At 36.0% G+C, this 17828-nt stretch overlaps 1 protein-coding gene across 2 annotated transcripts; it reads right to left on the reverse strand.

Moving 5' to 3' along the window:
• Positions 1–689: 689 nt before the first annotated feature.
• Positions 690–17823, reverse strand: LOC101736479 (uncharacterized). 2 transcript variants are annotated; one of them, XM_021348599.3, is made up of 11 exons: positions 17580–17823; positions 17388–17499; positions 14229–14360; positions 12544–12602; positions 11461–11617; positions 9503–9671; positions 7664–7846; positions 6806–6953; positions 4981–5922; positions 4171–4267; positions 690–3073 (listed from the first exon to the last, which is right to left on the reverse strand). In XM_021348599.3, exons 1-11 carry the CDS (start codon positions 17605–17607, stop codon positions 2881–2883), a joined length of 2220 nt encoding a protein of 739 aa, XP_021204274.2. In that variant the 5' UTR covers positions 17608–17823; the 3' UTR covers positions 690–2880. The 2 variants fall into 2 exon arrangements, with proteins under 2 accessions (XP_021204274.2, XP_004927127.2); XM_004927070.5 differs by lacking the exon at positions 4981–5922.
• Positions 17824–17828: the final 5 nt, after the last annotated feature.

Raw genomic sequence — 17828 nt, forward strand, 5'->3', positions numbered from 1 at the left:
GTACCATCGACATGGACTTCAGCAATGCTAGGGGCAGAGCCAAGCCGCTGTCTACCGCGTTGTCATAGGCCTTTTTTCCTACCTTAGCTGATAGCCTTGACGTCAGCGTAACCGAGCAGTGATCTACTATGATCACTTAACACCAGTTGCACCGTGAGTAGTCGACTCAACGACTGTAATATTAACAAAAGATACATAAAAAAACTCCAAATTCCCATATTTTTTCTATTACAGGTGAATTACATAAGATCAAAATTTCTATAAGGGCATTTTTAATGCAGAATGTATATAAATTTTTTTAGGGTGACTGGAAGTTTGAAAATTCATAATAAAATCGATCGCTTTTTTTTAACGCTGGGGAATCCATTTACGGATTATGTCGGGTTATGTCTGACTCCGGCGCCTCCAGAGAGGAAAAGGGGGAAAAGAGAAGGACCGAGGTCCACCTCCCCCAATTTCTCACAGGAGACTACGCTTTGAAAAAGGCGCGCGAGACATTTGCCCCGCAAAACTGACTACCTACTAAACCCCATCAAGCTCCACCACACCGACTACACCAAACCCACGGTACCGCAGTACGTGTTGAAAGTCCGCCTTCGCCGGTACTTATAAATAAAAAAATAAAAAAATCTATCCTAGGGACGTAGCTACAAATTAATTCGCGTACAAACAAACAAATAAAAAAATCCTTGTACACCTTATAATTAATCTTTATTTGGTTAAAACATAAATGCGATTTACTAACATTTTTAAATTTATTTACACAAATTACAATAAACGAATTAAGTAATAATTATTTATATTATTATTCGTAAAAAACTGACCGTTAGCTAAGTTATTGTAAGCTTGGTTTAATTTTTAAATGCAAACATTAAATGCACATTATTATACATATTAATCTAATAAATGCTTGTAAAACCATATTTAAGAGAAAATTGTCAACATTGATTACACTAATAAGCAATTTTAAAGTAGTTTCAAGAAATCATTTGCACATTACTCAAAACTATAACTAGATGTTTAATTAATTTCTTCAAACGACTATTTTGTAAACATTGAACACATTATAATTCAGTTATAATTCTTTTAAATCTTACAAGCATTCGTTGTTACCAGAATACAATTTGAAATGTCCTATGCATATTCTTTTGATGATAAGTTTTGATTTTTTATAATAATTATGGGACATAAAAAATTACAACTAAACTATTTTGAGAAATTTTAAATCTTGTTTTTGTTGTTAGTGCAAAAAATACCTTTTTTTAAAAAGGAGTCTGAATTTTTATTTATAGATACAGTATGACTGTTTGAAAATGATGATAATGCATTAATTTAGATCAGTTGAGGCGTCCAAAGATTTTTCGTTAGTAACTCTTCGTCAGAGCAACGCACACGACACAAGAAACATATTCAAGATATAATGAAATACCAAATTTCTGAATTAAAAAGAAAGAAACTTTAGTCACAGAGGACTGTCATTCTTATTTGTCGTCAACTGTAAACTTTTAACACACTATCATATCCTATGTTATATTATTCCAAACTCTTCATCTATTAGTGTCAAATTATTGGCAACAACAGGCATTATTTATAACATTCGGTCACTGTGTTAATAAAACTAAATAATTTTAAAATTACATTTCTAACTGGCACTGTTTTATCACAGGTCTGGCGATTTTACTGGACATCTGGGATCTGGCATTCTATTTGTAGAAGGAACGTCATTTTGTTTATATACAAAATACGAAAGGTATCTTACATCATTTCGCTTTAAAAAAAAAAAACAATTTGAATAAAGTCAAGCAATTTTCGCATAGATTAGTCGAAGTTAAACACAACGGTTCTTGTCAAGACCATTCAGATAATAGACAAACTTTTTTTTTTTTTTTTCGATAAAAATTAACTTACATTCTTGAACATGCAAACTAAAACTAAATTACAATAACAAAAAAGGAAGACAAAAAATTTTACCGTATGAAATTGTAAACATCCTTTTCTTTTAAAATTTAACTAGGACTCGAACAATTACAAAGAAATATTAAAAATAAATTAAATCAATTAAAACGTACAAATTAAGTTTTATATAATAATATGAATTACCTATCTAAGTTAATTTTTTTTCGGACTTCAACTAACGAGGTTTAGCTGTAGCGAAAATTAAGGTTCTGATGTATTCTAAAAACTTATAACAAACAACTTTGGTCTTGATCCACAGCCACTTTTTAAATTAATACCTTCAATTTTAAAACATTTAACTTTTAGATTTCTCTTCGTTATCAACGGAAAAACCAATCGGGCGGCAGTACAGAAATTTCGATTAATTAACTTACGTCATAATGAAATAATATCAATCTTAATTTTTTTTATTTTCTGACAACAACATTAATTTTCATAGGAAAACTATTCTATTTTGAAAAAAATGGGACATTTTTTCTTCAAAATAGAATTCAGTTTAAAATTCTTTAAGCAGCCTGGACGTGAGCGAAACGTAACAAATAAAATGATAACAAAACAAATTGAAATGAGGATATTGAAAATAATTTCGCTAATTTGTATGATGTAGTCAAATTAAATGATTTGCTATTGTGTTTTTATATATATTAAAAATATACCCATTGATCAATTACAATTTATATATACGTCACGCCTTAACAAAACAGCAGTGTGCTTAGTGCGAGTTTTTTAACTTTCTCGATAGCGTAAAAGTTAGCCCAATTTTGTATGCAGTTGGAACAGCGCCCCTAGCGGCAAACGTAGGCAAACGACCCCTATTCCATATAAATATGTGTTAACTTTTACGCTATCGAGAGCGTTAAAAAACTCGCACTAAGCACACTGCAGCAACCAAAGAACGTAGCGTAATAAATCGACATCATACAGCTACATAGGCACATCGGCCAAGTACTCTATCCGGAACAGCATGTCCATGACCTCCTGTGGTCTGAACCATTTCCAGGGTACCGGCTCGCGCCCGCACTGCGCCTGGGTCCGCCTCGTCACCCCGTACAGCACGACCACGGCGCACGCGAAGCATATGATAGCGAACATTTGGAACAGGCACTTTATCGAATCCCTGGAATCATAATGGGGAGAAAGCGTTAACATAACGTGCAGTCGTCGTGGCCTAAAGGATAAGACGTCCGGTGCATTCGTGTGTAGCGATGCACCGGTGTTCGAATACCGCAGGCGGGTACCAATTTTTCTAATGAAATACGTACTCAACAAATGTTCACGATTGACTTCCGCGGTGAAGGAATAACATAACGTGTAATAAAAATCAAACCCGCAAAATTCAAAAAATTATAATTTGCGTAATTACTGGTGGTGGGACGTCATGCGAGTCTGCGCGGGTAGGTACCACCACCCTGCCTATTTCTGCCGTGAAGCAGTAATGCGTTTCGGTTTGAAGAGCGGGGCAGCTGTTGTACTGTAAAAACTGAGACGTTAATACTTATATCTCAAGGTGGGTGGCGGCATTTACGTTATAGATGTCTATGGGCTCTCACTTCACACCAGGTGGGCTGTGAGCACGAACACCTATCAATGCAATAAAAAAAACCTGTAGAGAAATTGTAACATAAACAGTATAGAGATAGACTACACAAATGCCTAATATTATTTGGCATTTTTATACATTGGCAACATTTTCAATTGTCACTTGTTTGATAAATTTAATCATTCAAATACAAAATGTATTGGACTAAATATAATACATTATCTTATACGGATTTAAGTAACAAAACCCTTAAAATAAAGTGAGCATACGTCATATACTCTTCGAGTTATTGAAACCATGAGCCTAATTTTACTAGAGACATATTTGTTTCTAGCATAAAAGTATAAATTTACACTTGACTTAATAGGATACAATTTCAAGACTTCGATTTTATGTGTCACTAATAAAAATTACAATTTTACTGTGATCTAAATGAAATACTAAAATGATTTTTAAAAAGAAATATTCATAAAAACACGCTAATTTGTAACGAAACTAAAAAATTAATCATCTATATCCTTTTGCTACTGTTCAAAATATTAGAGCGATAAGGGTGTATTAATTGTCAAGTTAATCAGACATTTTGAAATCGGTGAAAATTATGTTCAAAGATTCTGTGCTACATACAAACAAACATACCGAAAGCTTGTTTAAAAACAGATTATTATATTTACCAAAAAAAGCTTCTCAGACTTCTATTAGCAGTAGTGGTCAGTCTTCTCTCGCAGTCTGCACATGGCTGGTCTACTTGTGTGGCCACCGATGTATTATCTAAAAAATTATGTTCATATTGTTACATACATTATACATATATTTTAATATTTAAATAATTCTTGTCCGTGTGCATGTTAGTGAACTCCTCTTAAACGACTGGACCGATTTTGATGAAGTTTTATAAGTTTGTTCCCGTGAATTCAAGAATGGCTTTCACAATACAGTACTTTAATAATATTTATTTAAAATAAAAATTTCATCAAAACTGTCCAGATTGTTAAAAATTTATTTAAAGAAGTTTTTTATTTATATCTGAATACAAGACGGGTTTACTGAATAACGTCTATCAAGTCCACTATTATCTATATATCGAGGGGTGAAGGTGAAATTGATTTTTGTAATTAAAGGTGCGTTTTATTTTGTATTAGCATCAACAATTCGATGTTTTTAATTGATCTTCATTTAAGCTTACTCCATTTAAATAGCCGAAGAAAATTTTTGGTGTTATTATATTTTTTCCAAAATTTTAAATGACTCTCCTGTTATATTTCAAAAATATCGCTTAAAACAAATAGCTTTTCACCTCTCGAATTATATATTATTTTAAATTCTAATTAATAACCTAATATATAATCCACCAAATCCACTATTAAACTACAATACATTACTATTTCTACAACACACATCTAAAATCAAATACAATCTACATTGGAACCGTCCCAAGACAACAAAAGACTAAACACAGTTCTCTACCATCACGTTTCAATTACCATTTATCTTCTCATGTCGCACACGAGACTTTGTTTCAAGTTCGAAGCTTTCAATAGATTCCTTTTGTTTCGCACAAGCCTTCTCCAGTAAATGTATTTTTGATTGTAACTCTTTAACTGAAGTTCTTAATTGATTGTTTATCGAGTCATTCTCGTCTGCGTAGTTCTGTAGCGAAGCTAAGCTGTCCTCGTAGCGACGCAATTCTGTTTGTAGTTCGTCGAGACTACGACGCGAATGTCTCAGGTCCCTTTCCAATTTGGCCGTATAATTACATTTCATTTCACATTCAATACATTTTTGAGCCGTAACGTTATTGACATTAGAATCATTTTCGTCGGTCTGCGTTACGATCGATCGCGTTTCAACTATAGTTTCAATGGGATAACGTTGCGTTTTACATTCTGTATTCGTTGATTTGTCAATTTTAACTTTATGACTATTGTGGTAAGAGTCATTTTTGTCGGTCTCAATTATCCTAGTTTCTTTATCGATTGTATTAATTACAATGCTCATAGTTTGAGTTCCGATTGTGATTGAACGCCTTCGTTTGGCTTCGATTACGTCCACCACGCTACTCGCGCTTCTGTTTAAATTCTCACAAAGATCGTTATGTACTCGAGTGCAATTATATACAAACTTTTCTTCTGCTGTGACGTCATTATGTGATACTGTATCTTGGTGACATTTCATTTCAGTTGTGATGACAGTTTTGGGATTAGAATCGGATGCTTCACGGTTGTCGGTCTGAGCGAAGACGGCAGTGAACGAGCTGTCATCGTGACATTGATATAGACTCCTGTCAGTGAGCGCTCCGGTGACGTTGTGACGAGAAACGTTGCAGAAGCTGAGCCGTATCTCGTCGAATAGGGACATGTTCGTTGAGCGCCCCTGATCATCTCTTAGCGCGTTCGTAAACGACTCCTCGTCTAATATACGATTTTCTAGGAAACAACGTTACATAGTTTACCTAATGAGCTGGTGTTAGCAAGCAAAAAATTAATGAGAATTATAAATTGGATGGTGTTATGCAAAACATATGTTTGACTAACAAACATATATTTTTCTATACTTGTCCTATAATGTTATTAATGGTTCCTTCTCGCATACAGACATCGAATTCTATCGAATTTAGTTAATAAAATTATTCATTAAAACATTATATACTGCTTTAAACATACAGATGAGCTTCCGAGTCGCCTGGTGATAGGCACCTACCCTCAAAGTTCGTAAATTAACTTGTTGCATGAATAATCTATCCTTAGATACAATTTTCATGAACAAATCCCAGCACATATACGCATTCATACTTGTTGATACTAATGATACAACAAAGCCCTAAATTTAGTGCACATAAGGCACAAAAGCGAATAAATAGAAAATATATTTAAAAAAAGTATGTGTGCAATCCACACGTGGTAGAAGTGAAACCTTAAAAAATTAAAATACAATTAATTATCCTAAAGGTTTAAGTATATGTAAAATTTTGTCATGAGTAAATAATAATTGTAAATCATCTTTTATAGTATGAGGTAACGCCCTCTGTGAATTGATATTTTAACTTCACGTATAATCCTAAATTAAAATTCACCACAAGAGGTTTCATACACACGTTAGGATTAAAAAATCTCATAGATGGCGCTGTATTAAAAAAAAACACTATACTGAAAACGTCTAATGTGTTCTGTCTCATTCTCTCGCCGGCTGAATCCTATACAATTATGTGTTTGTGTCTCTATGGACTTATTTTTTCGTTTCATCGAGTTTGAAATTACAACGATTCTAAAGAAGTTTCCCTTCAAAATATTGTCGTTATTAACTAGCTACCTTGAGTGAACCTGCTGTCAGCGTTGAGACTGTCCAATGCGGTCAGCATCTGATCGTCAGTGTAGCTGATGTCTATAGAGCGGTCCATGCGCGTGTGGGTTTGGTTCGATTTGTTGAGAACGTCTTTCAATTCCATCTCTAGCAGCACCTGGAATTGTATTACCAGAATTATACAAGTGTTTCATATATGCGTGTGCCAGGCTCACCACAGACCGGGAGGAGTGGCTATTGCTCGTGAGGCGCATAGCATCTGCCCACAGCAACGATGCTGGATGACGACCACGACCGCTCTGACAAGAGTGATACGACATACGATACGATTCATATCGACGCTTGAAAGGCAAACGTGACTAAGCGACAATAACTGCTTTGTACATAAATGATAGGCAATAACCATATTCAATGCGCAAAATATATATATTTCTAGGTCTATTAAAATAATTTCAACCCTACAGCTAGATTCGTTAAAATAATTTTTTTTTCAGGTATTTCGACTTTAAATTAGTCTACTGTAAAGTTCACGCATTGTCGCTTAGTCACGTTTGCCTTTCAAGCGTCGATATATATATTTTTAAAATCTAAATGATCAGACGAAACGGCTCAGTACATGATTTTTCTCTTCTTAGTCGCATAATTTATTGCTATTTTTACTGGTGGTCGGACCTCTTGTGAGTCCGCGCGGGTAGGTACCACCGCCCTGCCTATTTCTGCCGTGAAGCTGTAATACGTTTCGGTTTCGGATAGATGGCGTGGATTAGGAAAAAGGGAATTTTAGTCGGTTCCCTGACAGTTATTACGAGATTAAATTATACGTTCGTTTGTTTTCGTGAGCTTGTGGTGTAAACAGTGTGGACGTGCCTTTTCCTTGATGATTTGCTGCATGAACTCGTTGTGGTCCTGCAGCCGCGCCGTGAGGTCGGCGTGCTCGCTCTTGAGCGTCTCGTTCTCCTCGAGCAGCGCGGACTGTCGCGAGGCGTACATGTCGTTGATGCGGTGGCACTCGTCCTTAGACTTCGACAACAGCTCTTGTAAGGTCAATTTCTGAAAGGATCCATATACATATTAATACCTGAAGCAAAAAAGGGTGCGTGTACTTACGAACGCGCGTAACAAGTTATACTTTATTTTTATTAAATTTATTACTTTTTTTTTTAATTTTAATCAATTTGAAAAAAAAATCGATTAAACAACATCCATAAAAAAAATATATATATCCTCAAACACGCATATTGGACATCCCTTTTCTTGACATCGTATAAATTCGGTAATTCTCGGTACGGTTCGGAAAGTTCACCTGCGGCTATATTCAGACCCGCCAAGTTACGTCGGTTGTATTGTAATGAGCGATTTAGTGGGCAACTTCATTCTGTTAATTTTGTGTCACGGTGCGCGCGCATCGTAATATTTCACTCTCATCAATTTTTCATAACGCGCTTAAAGAAGTATAGCTTCAAAAACTTTGTACCCCTTTTAACGAAAATTGTGCAGACGGAGGAGTATGAAATTTCCCACACTTATATAGAATATAGAAAAGGAGTGCAAAATGTTAATGTTTTTTTAAATTATGCATAACAATACATTAAATCAATAATAAAAACATTACACACCATGTATGACGCACACACGCATGCATACTATTTGTTTATTCTCAAACTTTTCTTATTGCTTATAGTCTGTGGTCAAATTGAGATTAGATTAAATATTGTTTGTCTTTATTAATATTTGTCTAAGGTGTAGTGTTGGCTAAATATGTGATCATAGAAGTATAATATAGTCTTTGACAATAGAATCACAATAGCGTACAAACCTATAATTTCAATTAATTATAGTTGAATTTCAATCTGATCTGCTGAGACTAACAATAACTTTGATTTACGGATACTTTTATTTAATCACCGTCGAGGATAAAAATGTTCACCTACCCTCCAAATTTTAATTTGTTTTATAATTAATATTAACAATGTTCAAAAGTAAATAAAGATTTCTCGCTTAAGTATCATTTATTTTGATACTAGCTGACCCGGCAGACTTCGTAGTGCCTCAATCGATAAATAAAAGACCTAAACGTTTGTATAAAATAAACTTAAAACAAACAAAAGGAATCCGTGTGACGGGGGTTAACTCATCAAAGGAAAAACAAAATTGTTATTTTTATTTAATTCCGAGCATTCTCATATTTATCTACCTTTTGAACCTATTCTGGACTTCCACAAACAATTCAAGATCAAAATTAGCCAAATCGGTTCAGCCGTTCTCGAGTTTTAGCGAGACTAACGAACAGCAATTCATTTTTATATATAGAGATTTAATGGATGTACATACTTGGCTACTCCTGTAGTATTATTTCAGACTAAGAATAGATATGAGAATGAGATAGAAAGATGGTGAGGTGTGACAGCGAGCTCATCTAATTAGTTTCTAATTTCCAAAGACCACAACGTGAAGTGAAATATGCACAAAAAATCATCATCAGACATCTGGTCTACACAACTCTTAGAGGTAGGGATAGTAGAATGGATCATAACTCGATGTAACCGAGACAGATGTGAAATCTTAAGTGTTTTTTTTTAATTCTAAGCAGTCCATCTTTACAAGTGGAGTCCATAGGAGTCATAACGTGATTATTATCAGTGCACCGCGACAGTAGCAGGCACAATGGCAGTGCATGTAGACTAGTGAATGTCTTCGTAAGCATACCTCATTCTCTAAAGTGGTAACTTGTTCGTGCAGCACCCTCGCCCGGCGCCTGCTGGTGTCCAGGTCCCGGCGCACGTCGCCCAGGGCCCTCTCGCTGGCCAGCAGCCGGTCGGTCGCCTCCTCGTAGTCGCGTCGGGCGTGCGTCAGCGCCGCGTTCTCCTCCCGCAGGCTGCGCGTAAACATTACGAATTTTTGGCGGAAACGCGAGGAGTGAAGTTGTGTGATTTGTTTTATTTTGTATATTTAGTGTTTCTTCCGTTTGATATTGTTACGCCGGTAAGAGTAACGTCATCTATCGCCGAATAGTCGAACGAATATCGAAGGATCTAGTAGAGCCTAGAACGTCCGAGAAGTACAACGCCATCTATTGTCAGATAGCGGAAACCTCGACTAGATATGTGTGGAATATTCTCGATAATTCTAGGGATGAGGTATCGGCTATAAAAGCGTTGCAGACTTCGATCAACAATAGTTACTAGATAAAGGGATACGTACAAAATTAAAGCAAAAACTGTCCGCGTGAATATATACTTATATAGCTACATTCGTTTATTAACAAACGGAGAAAAAAGTTTTGAAACACTTTTACTTTCAAACTAATAACAACTATGGCACCTAGTAATAAAGTCACAAATCTCCAAAACATTATCTAATACTTACGATCATTCGTCACATAAAACGAGCAAAGCAATAAATTACTCCTGTCACTTACCAATAAAAAGACATATTTTAAACAACTTTTAATGTTAAATCAATCTTAACGCGCAACAAATAAAGTAACTTTTCCCTTAATTGCTCTGAGAACTAACATCGTTTTGCTTTATTTATTTTTGCTTCTTGAAATGCCGATTTCTATTTACTACAGGAAATAAGGGAGTCGCGCTTAACACTAAAATAATTTATTAATGAATTAAAGTAAAAGTTTAGTTGTTTACTTTTTATGTTTTGGAAATGTATGTTTGTTAGTATCTATACATTACTTAATATTTTATTAGCGTTACGTTTTTGTGTAATATATATTTTTAAGTTTTCGCGACCAGTGCACATAATAAAACAACGTTTAAACGGTTTCAAGCGTGGTATTTTTATTACAATGTTTCGGCCACATTTCAGTAGCCGTGAGCACGGAAGGCAAAGATGTCCAGTGTCAATAAGCGGAGTTCTTAGCTGGCTTATAAAAATCATCTCTTGTTTCTCTGGCGACAATCGAGATCCATTCTGCACACGTGATTGCTAGGAAAGCTAAAATAAAAATGGAAAGCTAAGTATCTAATGAGAGTCCAACAAACAGACACAAAAGCAGCATTAACCAATTTTAACCAACTAATTTTGAAGTGCTGCTAACAAATTTTAAAAAATTATTACAACACAAATCTACTCCATGCATTTACTGTTCTGTTAAGCAAAAGTTTGTCCATGTGTTGGCCGAGCCTTGGCCAACATTTGTAGCGGTGGTTAAAAATCGGTAATTTTGTTCAAAATTTAATATTATTTATAAGTTTAAAGCTTACAATATAGTTTATACTTCATGTACTTACCGAAAGTAAGATACTCCCGCCGTTAAATTGCTTTTTCGGGCCTTATTTTTGCAACTTTTGAATACACACTGCGGTATTGTGAGACGGGTTGACATTGGCTGTGTTTGAAGTGAACTAAACAAAATAAGAGCTCACATTTCAAGTGCGCTGTTATTTGTCGAGACGGATTTTATGCACCGACCCGAAATCTAGTTACTATTGTTGATCGAAGGTTGCAGAGATGGCACGCAGTCAGTAATCGGAACTACACGAAGCGAAACAGCGAACAAGCGAATTGAGAGTTTTAAAGTGTTTGTTGAGTGTTTTAAGTGTTCAAAGTGTCGAATACAGTTCTTAGTTGTACTTTGGTGAAATTTTATTTATCCCGAACCCTCAGCGCGTAACAAACAATGTTTAGTTCGAATGCGGACTGTAACTTACATGCTGAGATGGGATCGCATGGAGTCTCGCTCGGCGGTGAGCGCGGCGAGCGCCTCCTCGTGCTGGCGGTCCGTGAAGTCGAGCTGTGAACGGAGCTGCTGGGCCAAGTGGGCCTTCTCCCGGAGCTCGCTTTGCAGCTCCTCCAAGAGTTGGAACCCTACGAGACCAGGCTTACGGTTAGTAAGGTTTATTAGGCTTCAGGCACCACATCTTGTAAACGAAATCTGATATTGGTGCACTCGCTATATAGTATCCAAACATTAAATTTAGAAATTTATATATTTTTGTGTGTAAATTTGATGTTTTTTTTTTTTTGTTTGTGTTGTTATGTTGAGTAGTTTTTTTTTAGGATTGAAGTTTTAACTGGTGGTAGGACTTCATGTGAGTCCCCGCAGGTAGGTACCACCACCCCACGTATTTCTGCCGTGAAGCAGTAATGCGTTTCGGTTTGAAGGGTGGGGCAGCCGTTGTAACTATACTTGAGTCCTCCGAATATATATCTCAATGTGGGTGGCGCATTTACGTTGTAGATGTCTATGGGCTCCAGTTACTACTTAACACCAGATGAGCTGTGAGCTCGTCCACCCATTTAAGCAATAAAAATAAAAAAAAGATCACTGGTGGCCTGGAGGCCTTTCCAGTTTCACCAGGACAGGTGGGCGAGCAAAGGCTCAGCCAGAAGGGGTGGGATTTGCTTGCAGCTGCCCGAGCGCCTCCGAAGGAGACCTAACAACTCAAGCAACTGCTTCGCGAATGAATCTACTACCCAATCGGAATCGCGACCCGCTGAGAAGATCCGGCGAGAAACTCAGCGAGCTGATTCATGGGTTAGGTTGCACGTCGAACTCTTTGTCGAGTTCAACGAGTACGGTTACCGGGGTCCCTAAGTCTGTCCCTAGTGTTAAAGCTGAAGGCGTCTAATACAAAGGTTATTGGATCTGATGGATCCGTAAGGACGTGTCTAGGGCGTCGACGGTTCGAATATCCGCGAATATAGAAATTGGATTGCATTTTTCGAATAGAATCCATAAAGAGGTTTTTCATAAGGAGTTTTTCACTGTATAGATGTGAATATTATCTCACCATCTGTTGATATACCGGAATCGGAATCCTGGGGCGCTTGTCCACTTTTCAAATTAAAACTGCAATAAACAACGAACAACATAAGTTTCTGTTGCATAGAAGGGGCTGCAGATCTAAAAGCATAAGTTATTCTATGTACACGCATTCTCGGACTAATTATAACCAAACCGGCTTGAGCAATTATAATGGTCCATTAATTTAGAATCGCTTAGCATCAAACTGCCCGCTCTCTTACTTAATTTAATAGCGACAGGAGCGAAAATAAATGAGTTAAATGCCCTTTTTTTACTTATCTGAGCGGACGAGCTGATATTAAGTGGTTATCTATTACCAAAAATAACGCATTTTCTTGGGGTTTGTTTTTAGTACACGTCTTTAGGTACGTATTTCATTAGAAAAATTATTACCAACTTGCGGGATTCGAACACTGGCACCGTCGCATCGCTCGATACGAATGCACCGGGCGTCTTATCCTTTGGGCCACGACGCTCCAAAAGTAGTTACTAGTGGAATGCGACCTTGTTGTATCATCCCACCAATTTCTATCGCGAAGCAGTCATACTTTCCGGTTCGAAGGATGCGACAATGTGACTTGAAGTTGGTCAATGCAGTTAACGCTAGGACCTCAAATCTAAATGTGACTGGCTGTGTCCAACCATGTCTATAGAAACATTTAGTGCAAGCAAAAACGAGCTCTATATCTGCATTGTAATGTTTAAAAAAAAATTTAGGCGAAAACTCTAGTGACATGTGCACTGCAAACAATATTATAATCTATATAGAATTAACCTTAATTCGTAAAACGGAACCAGCACCGCAACTATTTGCAAACCGTTACACAAAATAATGTAAACAGTTTTAATCGGTGGAATGATGTCATGTATGTAGATATGATGTATTTCTTCATGGGAGACGAGCCAGCGATCTAAACGCTACCCATGACACGCCAATCACGACAGCATCGGAATAATGTAGATTCGATTTTTTTCTTAGTCTCTCGAATTATAGATTACATATTTTTGCAATGATCTACATAATACCTATAGACAATTATTTAAATACAATTTTTGACCAGCCATTTTCTATTATAACTATTGACGACCTTTATAATACCAATTTCTATGTTTTCAAAATATTTAAACTTCAACAAAAATGTTTATAAAATGTCCCAATTTATAGAAATTTTTTTTCAACAAGAATAATAAATGATACTTATCAAAATTATATTTAGTTTGTTACAATAGTTTGTTTTTTACGTGCATACATCAATTTATCATGTCCTACATTCTACAGTATTTGTACTTATTTTTTATTCCAACACGTACATAAGGCAGCCTTATTATACATATCGACGCTTGAAAGGCAAACGTGACTAAGCGACAATAACTGCTTTGTACATAAATGATAGGCAATAACCATATTCGATGCGCAAAAAATATATATTTCTAGGTCTATTAAAATCATTTCGCTGGATTCGTTAAAATAGTTTTATTTTCAGATATTTCAATTTTAAATTAGTCTACTGTAAAGTTCACGCATTGTCGCTTAGTCACGTTTTATATATGTATATTTAATCGTACCTTATTACTTGCTTTGTGGCTACAAATTACAAAAAAAAAAGTCACAGGCGGGCGCATCACGATGGTCCACAATGAGCGATCGACTGAAGGAGCAGGATTACTTGCCTCTCATCGAAATCAAGCTTCGTCTTCTGGCTTTCGCTGTAACGATGGAGAGCTGTAGCTAGCTTTGTAACGCTTATCTCGGGGTTATCCTTGTCCGGGTCCAGTAATGATTTTAGGTACGTGTATTCTGACCTGTGGTGATGATTAAATTTAGATTTGTTTTACTGGTGGTAGGACTTCTTGGGAGTCCGCACGGGTAGGTACCACCACCCTGCCTATTTCTTCCGTGAAGCAGTAATGCGTTTCGGTTTGAACGGTGGGGCAGCCGTTGTAACTATACTGAGACCTTAGAACTTATGTCTCAAGGTGGGTGGCGCATTTACGTTGTAGATGTCTGTGGGCTCTAGTAACCACTTAACACCAGGTGGTCTGTGAGCTCGTCCACCAATCTAAGCAATAAAAAAAATTGTTTTCTTTTTAACATTAACAATTGTTAAGATTGTTTCTTTTTTGTTTGTCATAGTTTTTTAAACGCGTAATGAATTGTTTGTTTACGTAATCGATTGCACGAACCGTGGGAATTAGGTCAGCAAATGCTAGGCTTACTAGAGGAGGCAGGAGAAACATTTTGGACAAACGCGAATTTAATCTCTTACAGATAACTTCATTTGCAGAAGACGAATTTCTGCAAGAATTTTAGTTCGTGCAGCCGCGAATTATGCTTCAATTGAATTAAAACAAGACTCTTTGGCTTCAAATACGTTAGAAAGAGACAAAACACAGTGTCAGCCAGTGTCGCTTCGTTTGTTATTAGCATGATACAATTGGTCTTCTACTCATTTTTTAATCAGTTCCATTAATCTTAATACAAAAAGATCTGTCTTCAAGAATTGCTCCTACTTATGAGCGAAAACGAAATTAACTGACAAGACATCAGTATATGACACATACCACACGCGTACAAGAACATGCATGTAAAAATAGATGCCATAAAATTGACGTGAAAATAAACATTGTTTTAATGAATTTTTTTTAACAAGGAAGTGTGAAGATGTTGTGAATATTATGTTTTTCTTTGCTATTTATGTAGCACACGAGCATAGGGCACACCTGATGGTAAATGGTTACCGTCGCTCATGGACGTCGGCAATGCCAGGGGCAGAGCCAAGCTGATACCTACGCAATTATATTATATTTTAAGCCAGAATCAAAACTATCATAATTATACAAAAATAAAACAAAAACAGAAACAATATTGTAAATAGAAGGACTATTCTTCAAAGCTCGACGTTTTGAACTGCATCTTTGTTTGTGTGTCAGCGAGATTTACTACCACAGAAGATAAGAGCAAATTTTGCATATCCAATATATGATTGTTGTTGCTAACAAACTAGACTGTGTAAACTTATGTGCAAGCAATCCAAATAGGGACATGTTAAGAAACACCAGAAAGAGAAGAACTAGACTATGTAAACTTGTATGTAAGCAATTCAATTCAGGACATGTTAAGAAACACCAGAAAGAGATTTTTTTATAGAATGATTTATAGCACAAATAATATCTTACAACTCATCAAACGAACAAAACTACTTTGGTAGCATTTGGTTATCTCAGACAATTCCTCGTTCACAACTCACAGTCATACAAAACATAGAGAGAAAACAGTTTCTGAGTAGACCAAGAGGTTTTGAAATATCTATTCTATATATTTATACTCTGTATCTATCCTATCTACTTATTTTTATGAGCTTTACTTATTATACCATCTGCAATCAATACTTATACTATAAGCAGGTGAGAGGTAAAAACTATGGCTTGCAGAGGCTCTTATCCAATGGCATAATCTCTTTGTTTAGCTCTGCGTTTGAAATGTTTGCTATTTTTAAGCGTTGATGTAGAAATGGGCTAAGTAACTTCGAGACTAGCTTAATTGGATATTTTAACAAGCGAGACCTGTACCTAGTGTAAGTATTAACTATTTCTTCTTTTGTGGTAGAAATTTCTGCAAACTCTTCAAACAGGGAACTTTAGTGGTGATATCAAAAACTCTTACTGGTGGTAGGACCTCTTGTGAGTCCGCGCGGTTGGGTACCACCACCCTGCCTATTTCTGCCGTGAAGCAGTAATGCGTTTCGGTTTGAAGGGTTGGGCAGCCGTTGTAACTATACTGAGACCTTAGAACTTATCTCAAGGTGGGTGTCACATTTACGTTATAGATGTCTATGGACTCCAGTAACTACTTAACACCAGGTGGGCTGTGAGCTCTTCCACCCATCTAAGCAATAAAAATAAAAATAAATCTCTAAAGGCCATTTTCTTAATAGAATAAAGTGGAGGTAGATATTACTTGTGGCCCAGTAGAGAGACAGGCTAAAACCAAATGAGTGGCAAAAAGCTGTTTCTTCGTGCATAAGTCATTCCTTAGGTGTGATGTACCACTTTTGTCTATTAACATAATATATAACTAAATTAGGCCTTCCTTTTTAAGAGCTATTTACCAAAGAAACATTTACACACCAAAGAGTTGAATCAGGTACTTGATGAAGCTTTACAAAACCTTATAGACAAATTAATTCATTATGTAAAACAGTTTACGGTAACCATAAGTTGTAACAAAAGCTAATCTGATAGTAAATAGCAACAATAAAATTTAACGTAGAGTAGAATTTTTAATGTTGTGAAATATGTTATGTTATTGAAAATATTATTAATTTAATATTGGTGGGTGGTGGGGGCTTATTGTATTTTATTTAATTAAGACAACATGAAATATGTAGTTGTTCACCTGTGTGTGCATTAAAAAAAGGAAATTTAAACTCACATGTTCCATATCCAATTACCTTAAGCTAGGATATTCTGCTGTATTCTTCCCAGATATGTACATATTCAATATAAGTTTAAGTCACCCAAAATAAAAATGTCATTCATCTCTAAGGTCTAAAAATAGCTAAGTACTCCAACCAAGTGAATTCTGACAAATCAAGCTCTCTAAGCACTAGACATGCAACTATATAATAAATATTTTCATTGCAAATATATTTTGATCTGCAATACAGCTCCAGCAGCAAAGATAATAGTACTACCAAAATAAACATTGATCACTACTAATTTTCATTATTAGGATTATTCCTGGCGAGATACAACATCGCAGTCTCGCATTATACGTTTTTTTACGCACGTAAAATGTGTTACTTAAATTATCAACGCATTATCACTAACCTGTTAGTTTTCACGAACGGTGCAAATTTATCCATAAGATCGTCCACGCGCAGTGACCCACTCCTTTCTGTACCACAATAGTCAAAAATCTGTAGCGCCGTCATGTAACATTCTGTAATACACTTCTATTATTAGTTTTAAATTTTAACTAGCACACCAACGCAGAGAATACTATAATAAATTCAGCATTACCGTCGACACCAGCCGCTGCCCGGTCCATGTTTATCTTAAGGTTTTCCGTTCAAAATAATACACCGTACAACGTCTTGAATTGAACCCGCATGTGCGCTAACGGTCACCGGTGTTTGTTTTTATGTTTAAAAATACAATTAAATTACAAGTACGTACGACGAAAATAGTTCTCTCAATTTAACCGTTTATTGTTTCGACACTGGTAGTGGTGGGATATCATTAGTGCCATTGTTATAACAATACTAACAC

The sequence above is a fragment of the Bombyx mori genome, chromosome 8, assembly GCF_030269925.1.
Source record: "Bombyx mori chromosome 8, ASM3026992v2".
NCBI classification, from domain to species: Eukaryota; Metazoa; Arthropoda; class Insecta; order Lepidoptera; family Bombycidae; genus Bombyx; species Bombyx mori.